Genomic DNA, 15,323 nt, shown 5'->3' with positions numbered 1-15,323 from the left:
CTCAGGAAACAATCCTTGCATTGAAGGAAAAGGTAAATGACCTAGTCTAGCATGCTACAAATGTAACCTAGCTATTGACTCCTCATTATCCTGACCACTAACAACAAATGATTGTAAGGCTGAATTGATGTTTGCATCAAAATAATAGAGACGTCCAGACTCATGACCACTCCCAATCGTTCTCTTCGTCAATCTGTCCTGAAAGACACAATGAATAGGAAAAAATGTTATGCTATAATTTAAATTTTTTGTAAGCTTAGAAACATATAAGAGGTTGGAAGCAAGATTGGGAACATGTAGAACAGATTTAAGAGAGAGATCCTTCCTCTTGAAGTTTATCTTACAAGAATAGAAAGCCCTATCCTAATTCTAACCTTATCTCTTTATCTCTTGAACTCAATCCCTTTTTCACTCTAAGATTACATCAAGAATTTAGATCTAGAAGGATTCTTCTTAGTTTCTTGTTCTTGGATTCGTAATAGACCTCCTCTGCGAATTGGGCTTCAGCCAGGCTTTTCTGCGAGTTGGGCTTCAACTGCGGATTGGGCCTTCCTACGAAATTGCCCCGACTTCGGGCCCTGATTAGACTTCGATGCAGGCCGAATCTACGAAAGCCCAAAACATGAAAGTTGTGGCTTTTTCTCTTATCTTTCCAGTGGATCTTGAATCAGCCCATTCGGAGTTCGGAGACGCAAGTTAGGCTCAAATCATTGAACAATGTCGAAACTGTGAAAAATCATCCGATTTGTCTTTCTTTGCTCTTGATGCCTTCTTTCATACCCTGGACCAAAATATAAGAGATATGAGTCCAATTAGATGCTAATTTAATATAAAAGACAGAATAATTGGGGATAAAAATATGATAAATTCTATTCTCATCAAGAGTGTCAGACACTCGTTGACACTACTCCTATATCAAAATGTGGATAGAAGGTGTGCTATTTGTAGTTTAGTTGTGATAGACTGCATTTTTCTTTTCTTTAATTTTGTAAAATATAACTTGGACCTTAATATCTAACTTGGAAGCATGGACCTTCGCATAAAATAGTGGTGTTATTTACTATGGTGAAAATGATTTTCCATATGAGGTGATAATGGTCTTCTATACCATGCAATTCAGCTGTCAAAAGCACTTGCCTCCTTGGCCTTTCCAAATAAACAACTTTATGCTTCCAAGTACCGATACACCCCCTGACCTATTTTTGATAAAAAAGCTAAAAAAATTAGTGAGCACAAGGTTCAAAGTACTGATACACCCCTTGCGCCGGGGTGTATTGACACTTTGAAACTTGTATGCTTCAAGGTCAATGATTTGGATTGAGAAATCTGTTCTCCTCTCCCATTCCTTCATATCATGAAGTCAGCTAGCTATTATGCACTAAATGTTTATGCTCCTCCATCTTGCAACTTTATTCTCCTATACTATACCATTCATCTGTCAAAAACACTTGCCTCCTAGGCCTTCCAAATCAACAACTTCATGCTTCAAGTGTAATGATGTTAAATGTAATGAATTGAGAAATCTGTTCTCCATTCCCATCATCTCATGTCATAAAGAAGTTAGTTAGCCATTACAGACCAAAAGTTTATGCTCCTCCTTGCACAGTTACATGCATGTTACAATCAATCTTATAGGTAAGACGGTACCATAGAAATCTAGAATGTCTCTAAGATGTCCCTGGGCTCAAAGCTTCTAGAAAAGTCCTAAGTGGTTTAGTCTGGAATATCTGGAGAAGGCTCCAGCTGGTTTCTAGCCACTGGATTTGTTAGGCATGGTTTTATCTGGATCATTTTTTGAAGAGTAAATAAAAAAAATATTAAAAGAAAAAAAAAGTTTACAAGTAGGAGGTGGCAAGAAGGCACCTCAACACTACAAACAGCAAGAGACCAACAAAACACCAATACAGACAAGCAAAATACTGAATACAAATCTGCAGAACAAACACAATCCACCAATGCTGTACTGAACATCAGCTCTTTTCAAATTCTGAGGACGCTAGAGTTCAATTGGAGATGCAATGCCCAATCAAAGCCAGAGTTACTCAAAGGAATTGAAACACCTCCTGTTCCTCAAAGGAATTTAATCCGGACCATCCATTATAATAGTTTCTTTACATAAGGTGGGGCATACAGGCATTTCTAAAAATTGCAGGCTTTTAAGATCTATGGCTTCTATAGCAATGGAACTTTTCCTCCAGTCTCATGTGTGTTCTCTCTCATTCCCATGAAGTATCTAGCAATAGCTTCTAGGAGTTTAGCTTACTTATTTAAGTAGGGTATGAATGCAAGTGCTACATTGTAGAAGACTTGGAAAGCTCCAACTTTGACAGTGAGCCTAATATTCTCAAATTTACTTTGTAGGCTTGACATGGTTGAACCTTTTATTAGGGTTTCAGAAATAAAAAAGAACAAGATAATTATAAGACTTTGTTAAAATGGCATTCTTACTCTTACAAAAATCTGGGGTTCAGTTGAGAAACACTGATTGGTTGAGATGAAATTATAGATATGGTGATATACACAGATGAGAATGCATTTTATTAATGCCCTTACAATGGGTATTAGATATTTTGCAAGAGCATTATAGATGAGCCATTGCTTCTTTGGATTCAATTTTAGAAGTAAAAATCAGAAGTAATTATAGTTATAGAATCATATGGTGAAGAGGACTACAACCATTTCCACTCATGGAAAATATCATCGTCTTATGAGCTTTATTGGTTTGGCTATTTCTGTACTTTGAGATGATGTTAACTGAATTTAGCATTCAATTGATAGGAGGCTTTCTAACTTTTTCCTTCATAGTTCTGGAGGTCCATAGCTTGTTTTGGAAAGTTCAATTTATTTTTTTAGCATAAGGCGCTTCATGCTTAATTCAGTAATTGGATGTGATTTAAAGAAGTGGCATCCTACTGAATTATTTTTGATGTTGCTTTTCTGATATGGTTACCGGAAATTTGTCATGCCATATTAATAAAGATGGTGAAGATGCTTTATTTATACTTGCTTTTCTCTTTTAAAATAGGTTAACTCAAGAGTTGGATTCAACTCAGAATCCAGAGGGCTTCCTTCCCTTGGAGAGGAGATGGAATTGAATGAAGAGAATGCAGACTCAGCCATTGGAATTGATGGCTCATCCTATACTTCAGAAAATTTATATGCTGAAAAGCATGATACCTCTAGCACACATGAAATGGATAACATAAAGAGTACAACATCTGCTGATTTATGTGGACCTCCCTTTGATCAAAGCCCTCAGCCTGAGAGAGGGGACCAATCTGATAATCAAGACTTGGCACAGAGGAGCAGTAACTGGGTTCATGGCTGGAACTATTCTATGGATAATGACTTGGCAAATGCTTACGAAGAGAATAATAGACTCAGAGGAAGTCTAAAGGTGGCTGAATCTTCTATCTTAGAGCTTAAGCAGGAAATAACCTCTTTACAAAGTCATGCTGATGAATTTGGTGCTGAAACACAGAAGTTTTCCCAGCAACTTGCTGCTGAGATTGCTTCAGGAGAAAAGTTGGCTAAAGAAGTTTCTATTCTGAAATTAGAGTGTTTGAAGTTAAAAGATGACTTTGAACAACTAAAACATTCTGGATTAGATTATCATCTTACAAAGAAGGAAGTGATTGAGAAAGACTGGGAGAGCTTATACCAGGACCTACAGGTCAGATGGTTGAAGGGTCTTTTGATTATGGAGGATAAAGTAAGGGAACTCCAAAACAAGGCATGCCTCAGATGTCATGAGAGGGACTTCAGGTCCCTTCACTCTGATTTTCAGGCACTTCAATGCATCTTGCAGGACCTTAGACAGGGAACAACAGAGGTAATTTCTGTATTGGGTATAGTACCAGGTGAAAGAGCTGATGTAAAGGAGATTGAACCAATAAGCATACAGAAACATGAACAATCTGTTCCGGGGGAAAATTTGGATGGCTTTGGTTTAGATCAGTATCGTTCCGAAGATATACCTTGTTGCCTAAGAAGGCCAATGGAGTTTCCTGAGGAGCATGATACCATTGATTCCATCCCTGTGTTGAAAGGCAAAATTTCTGATCTTCTTAGGGAGTTGGAAGAATCCAAGGCTGAAAGAGAAAACCTCACAACAAAAATGGACCAGATGGAGTGCTACTATGAAGCTCTAGTCCAGGAACTTGAGGAGAGTCAGAAGCAGATGCTGGGAGAGCTGCAGAGCCTCAGGAATGAGCATGCCAGTTGCTTGTATACAATTTCTTCTTGCAAAGCTCAGATGGAAGTGATGCACCAAGACATGAATGAACAGTTCTTAAGATCTGCTGAGGACAGGCATAACTTAGAATCCCTGAATAAGGAACTTGAGAGAAGGGCTATCACCTCAGAAACAGCACTGAAAAGAGCTCGTTGGAGTTATTCTACTGCAGTGGATCAATTACAGAAGGACCTTGAGCTTCTTTCTTACCAAGTGTTATCCATGTTTGAGACTAACGAGAACCTGATTAGTCAAGCTTTTGCAGAATCTTCCCAACCATGTTTTGAGGAGTTTCTGGAAACTGGGCAGCGGGCCAATGCATTATTGCAGGAGCAGTATAAAACAGGTGTGCAACGAAGTCAAGGAATGGTACATATATCTCAGAAAGCTGAGAAAGAGTTGGCTTTGGGTCAATTGCCTTCATTTCACAATGTTCTTGTGGAAGACGAGAAGAGTTTTTCATTACATGCTAATATAGTTGGAGAGGTGCAGAGAAGCTCAGATGCTCTGGATTCCTTCAGTTGTCCAAAGACTGAACATCCTCTGACCAAGCTTAGTTGTGAGGAATCTTATTCTGCTGAACTTTTTCAGTGCCAGAACCAGAATGCAGAGCTAGAGAAACAACTCTTGGATGGAGAGATTCTTTTCAAGGACTTGAGAAGGTCACTTCACTTGCAAGAAGAGCTCTATCAGAAGGCTGAGTTTGAACTTTACGAAATGCATGTTGCAAACATACATTTGGATGTCTACTCAAAAGTTCTGCAAGAAGCATTGCATGAAGCATGTAGTGGCATTACACTCATGAAAGAGAGAATGGATGCATTGGTAGAACAGCTTGACAGATCAACTCAATCAAAGGAGTTATTGATGCTTAGACTGCAGAGTGCATTGGATGATGTGAAATCACTGAATGAGTGCAAGCTAAATTGCATTGCCAAGTGTGATGACTTAGGCTTGCAAAATAACATTCTTGAAGCAAAACTGGAATCTATTTCCAATGAGAACTTTCTTCTTTCTGAAAAGATTGCAGAATGTGAAAAGTTAATGGTGGAATACGGAAGCTACAAGAACAAATATATCACTTGCTCTGCAGAAAAAACAGAACTTGCTAATTTACTGAAACAGGAAACCGTGGAAAAGTATAATCTTCAGAATGAAGTTAGCACTGTGCATGCAGAGTTGAAAACCATAAAGTCCAAATTTGATAAACTGGGCTCTGAGAGGGATAATCTGGAGATAACCATCAATTTTCTGCAAGATAAGTTGAGAAGTTTGATGTCAACCATGTTATCTTACAATGAACAGCTTAATGGACAGACTATTCAAGGTAAATCACTGCAACAAGAGTTGGAGAACAATGACTTCATCAATATTATCTTGCATTTGGACGAGCTTCAAAAGAAAACATACGAAACAATTCTTCAGCTCATTCAAGATAAGAAGGATCTAGAGGAAGAAAGAGACATTGCTCAAAGGTCACTAATCCAGAAAGATTCAGATATCCTGATCATGAAACAGAAATTTGAATTAGATATCCAGGACATGGTGACGGAATTAGATTTGTCCAATCTCAATGTTGAAAATCTTCAGCTTCAATTCAAAGATATTGCTAATAAACTTGAGGTTAGTTCAGGATCTGAAGAAAAATATGCTGCAGAGAACAGGGACCTTTCATCAAAAATTGCTGATTTGGAAATTCAGCTGGAACATGTTACTACTGAAAACAAGAATCTTGTGACAAAGATTCTTAAGCTTAGCCAAGAGAAGCAAGATGCAGAAGCAGAAAAAGACATTGCTCGAGAGTCACTAGGCAGCAAAGAGTCAGAAATTCTGAATATGAAAAAGAAGTTTGGATCTGATGTACAAGACATGGTGATGAAACTACATTTGTCCAATGCTCATGTGGACAAGCTTCAGCTTGAACTTGAAGATACCATTAACAAACTCAATATTAGTTCTCAGGCTGAAGAAAAATATGCAGAGCAGAACAGAGGACTCGTATCAAAAATTGAAAGTTTGGAAATTCAGTTAGAACATGTCAGTACTGAAAACGGGAACCTTGAAACTAAAATTCTTCAGGTAAGCCAAGAGAAGAAGGATGCTGAGGAAGGAAGAGACGTTGCTCAAAGGTCACTAAGTGCCAAAGATTCTGAACTTATGATTATGAGAAAGAAGTTAGAGTTTGAAGTACAAGATATGTTATCAAAACTACATTTATCTAATGCCCTTGCAGAAGAGCTTCAGCTTGAACTTGATACTTCTAGACAACTCAAAGTCAATTCAGTGGCTGAAGAAAAATATGCAGAGCAGAACAGAGGACTCGTATCAAAAATTGAAGATTTGGAAGTTCAGCTGGAATGTGTTAAAAGTGAAAACAAGAATCTTGTAACAAAGATTTTGCAGCTCAACCAAGAGAAGAAGGATGCAGAGGAAGAGAGAGACATTGTTCGAGGGTTGTTAAGCTGCAAAGATTCAGAAATTCTGATAATAAAACAGAAGTTTGAATCTGATGTACAAGACATGGTATCAAAATTAGATATGTTTAATGCCCATGTTGAAAAGCTGCAGCTTCAACTAGAAGATATTGCTAATAAACTAAACATTAATTCAGGAGCGGAAGAAAAATATTCAGAGCAGAGCAGAGTACTCTTATCAAAATTTGCAGATTTGGAAATTCAGCTGGAACATGTTGCTAGTGAAAATAGGAATCTTGCAAGAAAGATCCTGGTCTTTGAGAGCACTGCGGAGTCTGAAATTTTTATGATGAGACAAAAGTTTGAAGCTGATGTACAAGATATGGTCACTAAACTAGGTTTGTCTGATTCTCATTTAGAAAAGCTTCAGCTAGCACTAGAAGATATTTCCAAGAAACTTAAGGTTAGCTCAATAGCTGATGAAAAGTTTGCGGAACAGAATAATGAGCTCCTATCAAAATTTGCAATGATGGAAGTGGAGCTGCAACAGGTTACTGCTGACTACAGAAGCATTGTTCAAAGGGCGTTGGTTTTGGAGAGCATAAATGAGGAACTTGAAAGGACTAAATTGATTATCACTGAACTGAAGCAGGAAAACCAAACTTTGATCATGTCTTTACAGTCTAGTAACGAGGATTGTGTCAAGCTGGGTGTTGAGCTTAGTACTGTAAAAGAAAGTTTAAGAAGTGTACAAGATAAATTGCATGTCGAGAGAGGCCTCAGAGCTGAATTGGAGGCTACAGTTATGGATCTTACCTCCCAGTTGAAAGAGAACCATGACCAGCTGTTCTCATTTAATGAGCAGAAAGCTGAGCTGATCCAAATCAAGCAACTAGTATCAGATCTGGAACTAGAAAAATCAAGAGTCTGCCATCGTTTATTTACCAGCGAGGAATTTGCTTCATCGCTTCAACTCCAAGTTATAGATTTGGAAAACCACTTGACAGAGATGCATGAATGTTTATTAGCTGCAGATCTCGAATCCATTTTCACAAGAAATCAGTTCCAAACTAGGATGGAGGAGCTTGCTCAACAAGTTGTGTCTTTGGATGCTTGCCATGAGGAGCTTTTTATAAAGCACTTTGATGTGCTTGCTGCTCTGAATAAACATGTTGCTAGTGAAGCACAATGTGTTGAAGAAAATGCAAGATTGCTGACAACTGTCAACTCAATGAAATCTGAGTTGGAAGACTCTGTTTTTGAGAAAAGGACACTTAAGGATGAAAACAGAGCTTTGCTTATTGAATTTGAGAAGTGTAAGACTGAGGCAGCAATTGCAAAAATTAGTGATATTGAAGATATCCATTGGTATAAGATTGAGGTTGAACAGTTGAAATGCATGCTGGTGAATTCTGAAGAAGAGATTGATAATCTAACTGCCTCAAGGTATGAACTCGAAATTGCAATTATTGCACTTAGAGCCAAATTAGATGAGCAACATGGTCAGATATCCTTACTTGAGGAATATGGTAATGAAGTGACAATGCTACGGAACAAATGCAATGAGCTTGCACATAAGCTCTCTGAACAAATTTTGAGGACAGAAGAGTTCAAGAACCTGTCAATTCATTTGAAAGAACTTAAAGATCAGGTTGACACAGAGTCTCTCCAAGCTCGTGAAAAAAGAGAAACTGAAGCATCTTCAATTGCTGCACAAGAGTCCTTGAGAATTGCTTTTATTAGAGAACAATGCGAGACAAAGCTGCAAGAACTGAAAAGCCAGCTTTATATTTCCAAAAAGCATGGGGAGGAGATGCTGTTGAAATTGCAGGATGCTCTTGATGAGGTGGAGACTCGGAAGAAAAGTGAAGTCTTTCATATAAAGAGAAATGAGGAGCTGTCACTGAAGATCTTGGAATTGGAGACTGAGTTGAAGATAGTAATCTCTGATAAGCGAGAAAAAGTCAAGGCTTATGACGAAATGAAGGCTGAACTAGAATGCTCATTAATAAGCCTTGACTGTTGCAAAGAAGAAAAAGAAAAGGTTGAAGCTTCTTTACAAGAATGTAATGAGGAAAGAACTAGAATTTCTGTTGAGCTTAGATTAATGAAAGAACAGATGGAGAATTCCGTTTCTTGTATAAATGCTCAAGAAGGAAATTTCGGTTTAGGTACTCCAAGATACATGATCACTGAGCAAGTTACAGAAAAGTTTCAACAAGAACCACCAATTGCAGGTATTCTGAGCTATGAGAGGGATGCAATAGACATGTTTCCTGCAAATGAGAAAACCAGGAGCCATCACCCAAAATCCTCAGACAAAAATAGCCTGTTTCCTTGTGAACAGGTAGAAGATTCATGTACTGTTCCCAGTGATGAAAGTAATCACTCAAGTGAGCAGATGAAATTGCCAACTGTTCAGGTAAATACTTATTTTTCATGATGGCTCTTTGGTTGATGAATTGCCTTGGCTAGCCTTGGATGGTTCTTTTAAGTATTTATTTACTTTTTTTTTAATTTTTTACTTTTCCTCTTTAAGGACATCTAAGGCAGCATTGTTGCGAATCATGGAAAATTGGTTTATAGCCTCATGGATCGTCACATTGTTTGTTTTTTTTTTTTTTTTTATTTGATCAGTAACATAAAATTTATTAATTAATTGAAAAGTGAACAGGTACAACAAGGGTAGCCTTGGTTACCCCTGGTAAACAACACCACTGTGATACCAAGAAACCTTTTGTTTTTGGTCCAACCTGGGTGATCTCACAGTCCAATCATATGATGAAAGCATCTTGTTTGCAGACATTGTCTTCAACTGTGTGCTTCAACACTTTTATTTGTGAGCAAGATGGATAAATATATGTAACGATAATGATCAACCAATTTGGGTTAATATATGATATGGGAGATCTCCTAGGTGGGTAAGGATGATAATCCCTGAATTCTATATGAAAGTCTTTAGGGTCTAATGGATGTTATTTCCATGTTAGTTGTTATTAGTTAAAAGTTTGGAAACAATGGATCATCTAAAACCTTGAAGTAGAACAACAAACTTATGGTAGTATAAAGGTGGAATTACTTTATATATTATTTCCTAGATACACATGTCCTGAAAATTCTATGAAGTATGAGATCCACTCGGTGGAAAACATCATTTCTTCAGACATGTAGAAAATGTATCACCTACAAAAAATGTCCATCTTCCAAAGGTTCACTTATTGTCCAATTTTTTGTTAGTCAATTTTTGCTCTTTTATGAGAAACCAACACTTACTGATCTATCAAAAGCAAAAGAGAGAAAGGAAAGAAGAAGATGATTATGGAAAGTTTATCTCCCCTCCCTTGTAATTAATTCTGTTTATTATTAATGGAAAGCTACTGTTATTGATCAAAAAAGAAAGAAGAAGATGATTATGTATTAATAGATATACCTGATATAATGAATCATTTGATATACTATTTATTAAAGAAGCATTTGGTCATTAATGAACAATTTTCATACAAGGTGATTTAATACGTGCATGTTTCTAGCAATTGCAGCTGTTAGATATAGTTGTAGAACTGCTTCATACCTATTGGTTTGCACCATCTATAGTTTCAGAAATTCTAGCCACCAGTCATATTATCTTCTGGATTTTGTGATATCTGCTTTCGATAAAGGCCAGCATGATTTCTCTGTGTTTCCCCCATTGTTAGTGGAGATTTAAATATTAAGGTAGTCTTCTCTATATTATTTACCATTTTGAGAATCTATTAAAACATGATTGAATCATTCTTTCTGTGTATAAAATGAGTTTACCTCCCAAAAAATTTGTGTTACTGCTTGACAGGATGGCTCCAAAAGTATGATTGGGCATTCAAGGAAAGTAATTGTAAATGAAGAGGACCTGCTTCAAAATAGTGCAATGGGTTTGGCTATTCTAAACGATCATTTCAAAGCCAGAAGTTTAAAGTCTACCATGGATCTCCTACATAAAGAGGTAATTTTTTTTGGTGGTGTTAATGCAATGGATATATTCTCTTTAAATCATTTTCTTCCTAGGTTTCCTTCATATAATGTAGGATGATTTATGAGTAAGGAGAAAGGCCATTACCCAATTTTGGTCCCAGCTATCTGGGGTCTTGGGAGGGGCATACTGGATATGGTCCTAATCTTTGGCGAATTTTGGCAAAAGTGACTGCTCCCAGACAACAATCCATTTCTCACACTTGCCAGCCAGAGATTTCACCATTACAAGCATGATTTATGAATAAGGAAGAAACATTAATTCTCTTTTCATATTTGAGAGGGAGATCCAGTCTAAAGCCATGTTGTTTTCATGCAGCTGGAAAGGATGAGGAATGAGAACTTAGCTCCTTTTTCAAAAGATGATCATATTGACCCAGATTTTCAGGGGTTACAAAGAGAACTACTGCAACTACAAGAAGTATATGCTCCCCAGCCTCATATCACTTTCTTGGCTTAAGTGCTTCATTGAAACTTGCAATTCACACCCCTTGTTTTTCCACAGGCAAATGAACAATTAGGGAGCATGTTCCCTTTATTTAATGAAAGTTCCGGCAGTGGGAATGCATTAGAAAGAGTACTTGCACTGGAAATTGAGCTTGCAGAAGCATTACAGGCAAAGAAGAAATCAAACCTCCATTTTCAGAGGTAAGTAATCTCTACAGGGGAGAGAACTTGAACTTTTTTTGGCATGCTCACAATTTACAGCTTTTGATACTTAATGGTTTCTCTTTTCTTGTCTTGTTCAATAGACTATCAATGTTTTCTTGTGAGTGGAAACCTTAGCTAGTTATGCTTAATTTGGTAGGAATAGAAAAGTAGTTATTAGGGATCAACATTGCAATGGTTTTACTATGTGAAATTATGCTACAAGTGTTCTCTGAAAGATGTGATTCTAGTTCCTTCTCCCCCGTTTCTGATTCATTGACCATGGCAATTAATTATTTAGAATGTAAAGATTTGAAGAGGTTTCGAGTTACCTCCTTCTCTTTCCAGCAAGTGTCCTAGGTATTTTCATGTAGAGAAGTGGTAAGGATTCGAAAAAGAAATTGTAAAGTATACAAATCCTGCAATCCATCTTACAGCACACATTTGGAATATTGGGTACAGGACCCATAGACAGGGGACCTGCCTTGACTGACCAATGTTTCAGATGTGTGCTTCAAAGTGTATTTGTTGCCCTTGCAAAAAATAAAATAAAATAAATTAAATCCTTATCCTTTTCTTTCATATGTTAGTATATGTTTTGTCAGGCTTCTTATATTGTAAGGTTCCCATTACATGTATGCCAACAAAATTTTTTACTTACAATAACTAAAATTGATCTGAAATTGAAAGCAAATTCCAATCGTTTCCATTCAATTTGAAAGCAAATTGTAAGGTCCTTGTTACATATACGCACACACATACACATTATATGATTCTACCACCTGGTGTGTTAGCAATCACTTTGGTTTACCAGATGTGGCATGTGATGATGGCAACTCAAGATGCAAAGGTATAATGAGAGAGTTCTAGTGGTAGTAGTGGTACAAACCCTTATTTTCAGTCCAACAGGAACTTTGAATATGTGCCTGCAGAAATGTGGTACTAAAGAGAGAGCTTTGGTGTTTCCATTTCTAAATGGATCCAGTTAGCTGAAGTTTTATGTCCTTGTCAACAAACTAGTACCAATTTTAAACCTCTTTTTCATCTTTAAATATTTATCAGTCCTAACAGAAACTCCTTTACATTGCAACGGAAAAAGAGGATAACATATTTCCTATTTTGGGTGGTTCAGCTCCTTCCTGAAACAACACAGGGACGAGGAAGCCATATTTAAAAGCTTCAGAGATATAAACGAGCTGATCAAAGACATGCTGGAACTGAAAGGGAGGTACACATCTGTGGAGTCTGAATTGAAAGAAATGCATGGTCGTTACTCTCAACTAAGCCTTCAGTTTGCAGAAGTGGAAGGAGAGAGACAAAAACTATTGATGACCCTCAAGAACAGAGTTCCCAGGAAGAAATTGCCATTAATCCGTTCCACGTCAGCTAGTCTTGAGGAACACCAGTACTAGCAATGTTATACACTTTTCCTGGCTTTTGCCCCAGAAGTTGCCTTTCTTTTTCTGGCTAGAGATATTCACATGTTCCCTGCTTTTCTGAGATACACCAATGTGCTTCTGAGCGCCTGTAAATAGGACATCACACATCTAGATGTCCAGGTAGAGTTACAATCTTTCATAATTTCATGTAAATAATAGATGCCGCCAAAAAAAAAAACAATTTTCATGGTTGGTTTCAAAATCAGTTTTAAGATCCCTGTAACATGCTTACTTGTTCATAACTGGGTGTGTAATTCATTATGATGTATAGTAAATCAAATTCTTTCAGCCATGTCCAAATCTTTTTTCATTTAAAGGGAAGATGACAAGCAGGGTCTCAGTAGATTGTTGTTTGTTGTTGTTATTATTTTTATTATTAGGGTAAAAGACTTAAACATACCCTGAGTTTTCATTAATTGACTTAAACATACCCTCCATCAATGAAATGTTATATGTAAGTACATTTAAATCCTATTTTTCCCTTTAACAAATGAACCTTGTTGCCTGTTCACCTATTCTATTATTTGAATTATAATAAGGATGGCCTTCACTATTTTATTTGAAAAATTAGTGGTCAACACTTAGCCTGGCAAACCAATGCATATCCATTGTTTATTATGGTATTTGTTGGAGGAACAGGTCATGAAGTCTCTGCATAAACAGACTCCATTTTTCTCACATCGGTGCAGCTGCTCTTGAAACATTCTAGCTCATATAGGACCAAAACCTTTGAATTATTAAATCTTATTCCTTTAAAGATACATCTGCTTCTCATTCTTTGGTACTATATGGATTTGTCATTTCAAATCTTTTTTTAGCTTTGTATTTGTATAGCCAATATCTACACTTCTTAAAACATCCAACGTTGGAATTTGTATAGACAAAATTCAACTTGAACTGAGTGGGGCTCATTAAGCAATATTTAGATCTGTATTAAAGCCTCACTTACATTCTTGCTAATGATTGGAGGGGGAAAAATGATATTCTGTATTGTCTTCATTCGTATTTAGATTTATAATCCTTTTGGTTCTTTTTGAAAATTTGAGAGAAAATGAAGGGTAAAAGAATATCTTTTTTTTTTTATCAATAACAATGAATTTTATTAATAATTGAGAAATTCAGAATTACAAGGGAATGAGCTAAAGAATTTTTAACATGCATTTCTGTATTATGTATCCCTTCAAGAACTCCTAGAATCTCAGCCCTTGGGGAATCATCCACCCCAATTGGACCATAATACATTGCTAACAAATTTCCTTTTTTGTCTATTATCACTCCCCCTACTCCGGAGGCCCTGGATTGTCCATGCTGTTGCCATCAAAGTTCAGTTTGGTAAACCAGTGAGGTGGAGGTGTACAACAAGAACTTAAAGTGTTCTTAATTGGAATTGGACCTATAATCTCCTTCCAATGTCTTATCGTCTCATCAACTAAGAACATTATAAACAATTCCAAAGTTTTCAACCAATGTATCACCCTCATTTGGATAGTCTTCAAGATTATTTCCAAGCTTCTCTCCTTATTTGAAAATGTCTTTGAGTTTCTCTACTTCCAAGCAATCCAACACATTGTAGCCCTTGCACATCTCCACATGATCTTAGCCCTTTTGGTTGGCCAATTAGGCATGGAAGTGAATAAGCTTTGCACATTTAAAGGGAGAATCCACTTGCACCCAAAGAAGTAAACCATTCCCAAATATCTTTAACAAATTGACAAGAAATTAGTAAATAGTATCTAGACTCATCATCAGATTTGTAGAGGATACACTAGTGAGGAGACAAACAACTATTTGGTCTTTTTCTTTGAAGTAGATCCCCTGTATTAACTCTTTCTAGAAAGACTTTCCAATAGAAACTCCCAACATTTGGAAGTATAGGTTGACACCACACTTCTTAACAGGGAATGACAATCTAACATGAGAAGGAGGTAAGAGGGCCTTAAAGAAAGAGCCACAAGTGTAAGAACCCGAGGGAGTGAGTGTTCAAATTCTATTGTTTGTCTTTGATGGCTCAATGAAAACCCTTTCAAGAAAGGATAATAAAGATAAAATACAGTCTAACTCTGTATCTTTGACATCCCTTTTCAAACCCAGGTTCTAGTTGAAACTAGAAGGTGAATTAAAAGATACAAGGAAAGATGAAACTGATTCATTTTTAAGGGTAGAAATAGCAAAGATGCCTGGAAATTGATCTTTCAAAGAGGAATCCCCAACCCAAACTGTTAGATAGTTTTTGTACGTCCTTAGCTTCAATCAGAATGATGTACATTATGAGTTTATTGTAAATGAATAAAGTACATATTTGATTCATGTTCCTCGGGTGTGTTTCTATGCAATACCCTTAAACTAGACACTTAATGAGACTTGTGTTAGTTTAGAATGTTCACAGCCAGTGGGTCGGTCTGGGGAGACCTATCTTGATAAGGCTGACATTGATGTGCCACCAAGTCGGTTGGGGTGGCTTATCTCAGCCGCCAAGGTGAGACCTAAGGCACATGCAGTGTAGGATTAATTGAATTTTTGAACCGGACCAGATTTTCAGTATTGTCCTGGACCTTGGAGATTAATGGACAAAACTGGAAAGTT

The 15,323-nt window shown here is 36.9% G+C and overlaps 1 protein-coding gene across 5 annotated transcripts in view; it reads left to right on the top strand.

Moving 5' to 3' along the window:
• The window catches only part of LOC148876853 (uncharacterized), a 40,197-nt gene extending 27,165 nt beyond the window's left edge, over positions 1–13,032 (top strand). For all 5 annotated transcript variants that reach the window (XM_088974151.1, XM_088974154.1, XM_088974150.1 and 2 more), the window contains 5 exons: positions 3,026–9,070; positions 10,478–10,627; positions 10,973–11,074; positions 11,159–11,301; positions 12,434–13,032. In XM_088974151.1, the coding sequence (XP_088830277.1) occupies positions 3,026–9,070; positions 10,478–10,627; positions 10,973–11,074; positions 11,159–11,301; positions 12,434–12,713 (6,720 nt within the window). In that variant the 3' untranslated portion in view covers positions 12,714–13,032. The remainder of the gene's footprint in view (positions 1–3,025; positions 9,071–10,477; positions 10,628–10,972; positions 11,075–11,158; positions 11,302–12,433) is intronic.
• Positions 13,033–15,323: the final 2,291 nt, after the last annotated feature.

This window comes from Nelumbo lutea, chromosome 1 (assembly GCF_056320005.1).
Source record: "Nelumbo lutea isolate HS-2025 chromosome 1, American lotus-T2T, whole genome shotgun sequence".
NCBI lineage: Eukaryota > Viridiplantae > Streptophyta > Magnoliopsida > Proteales > Nelumbonaceae > Nelumbo > Nelumbo lutea.
Note: the sequence above shows the minus strand (reverse complement) of the source record. Positions and strands in the feature narration are given on the sequence as shown.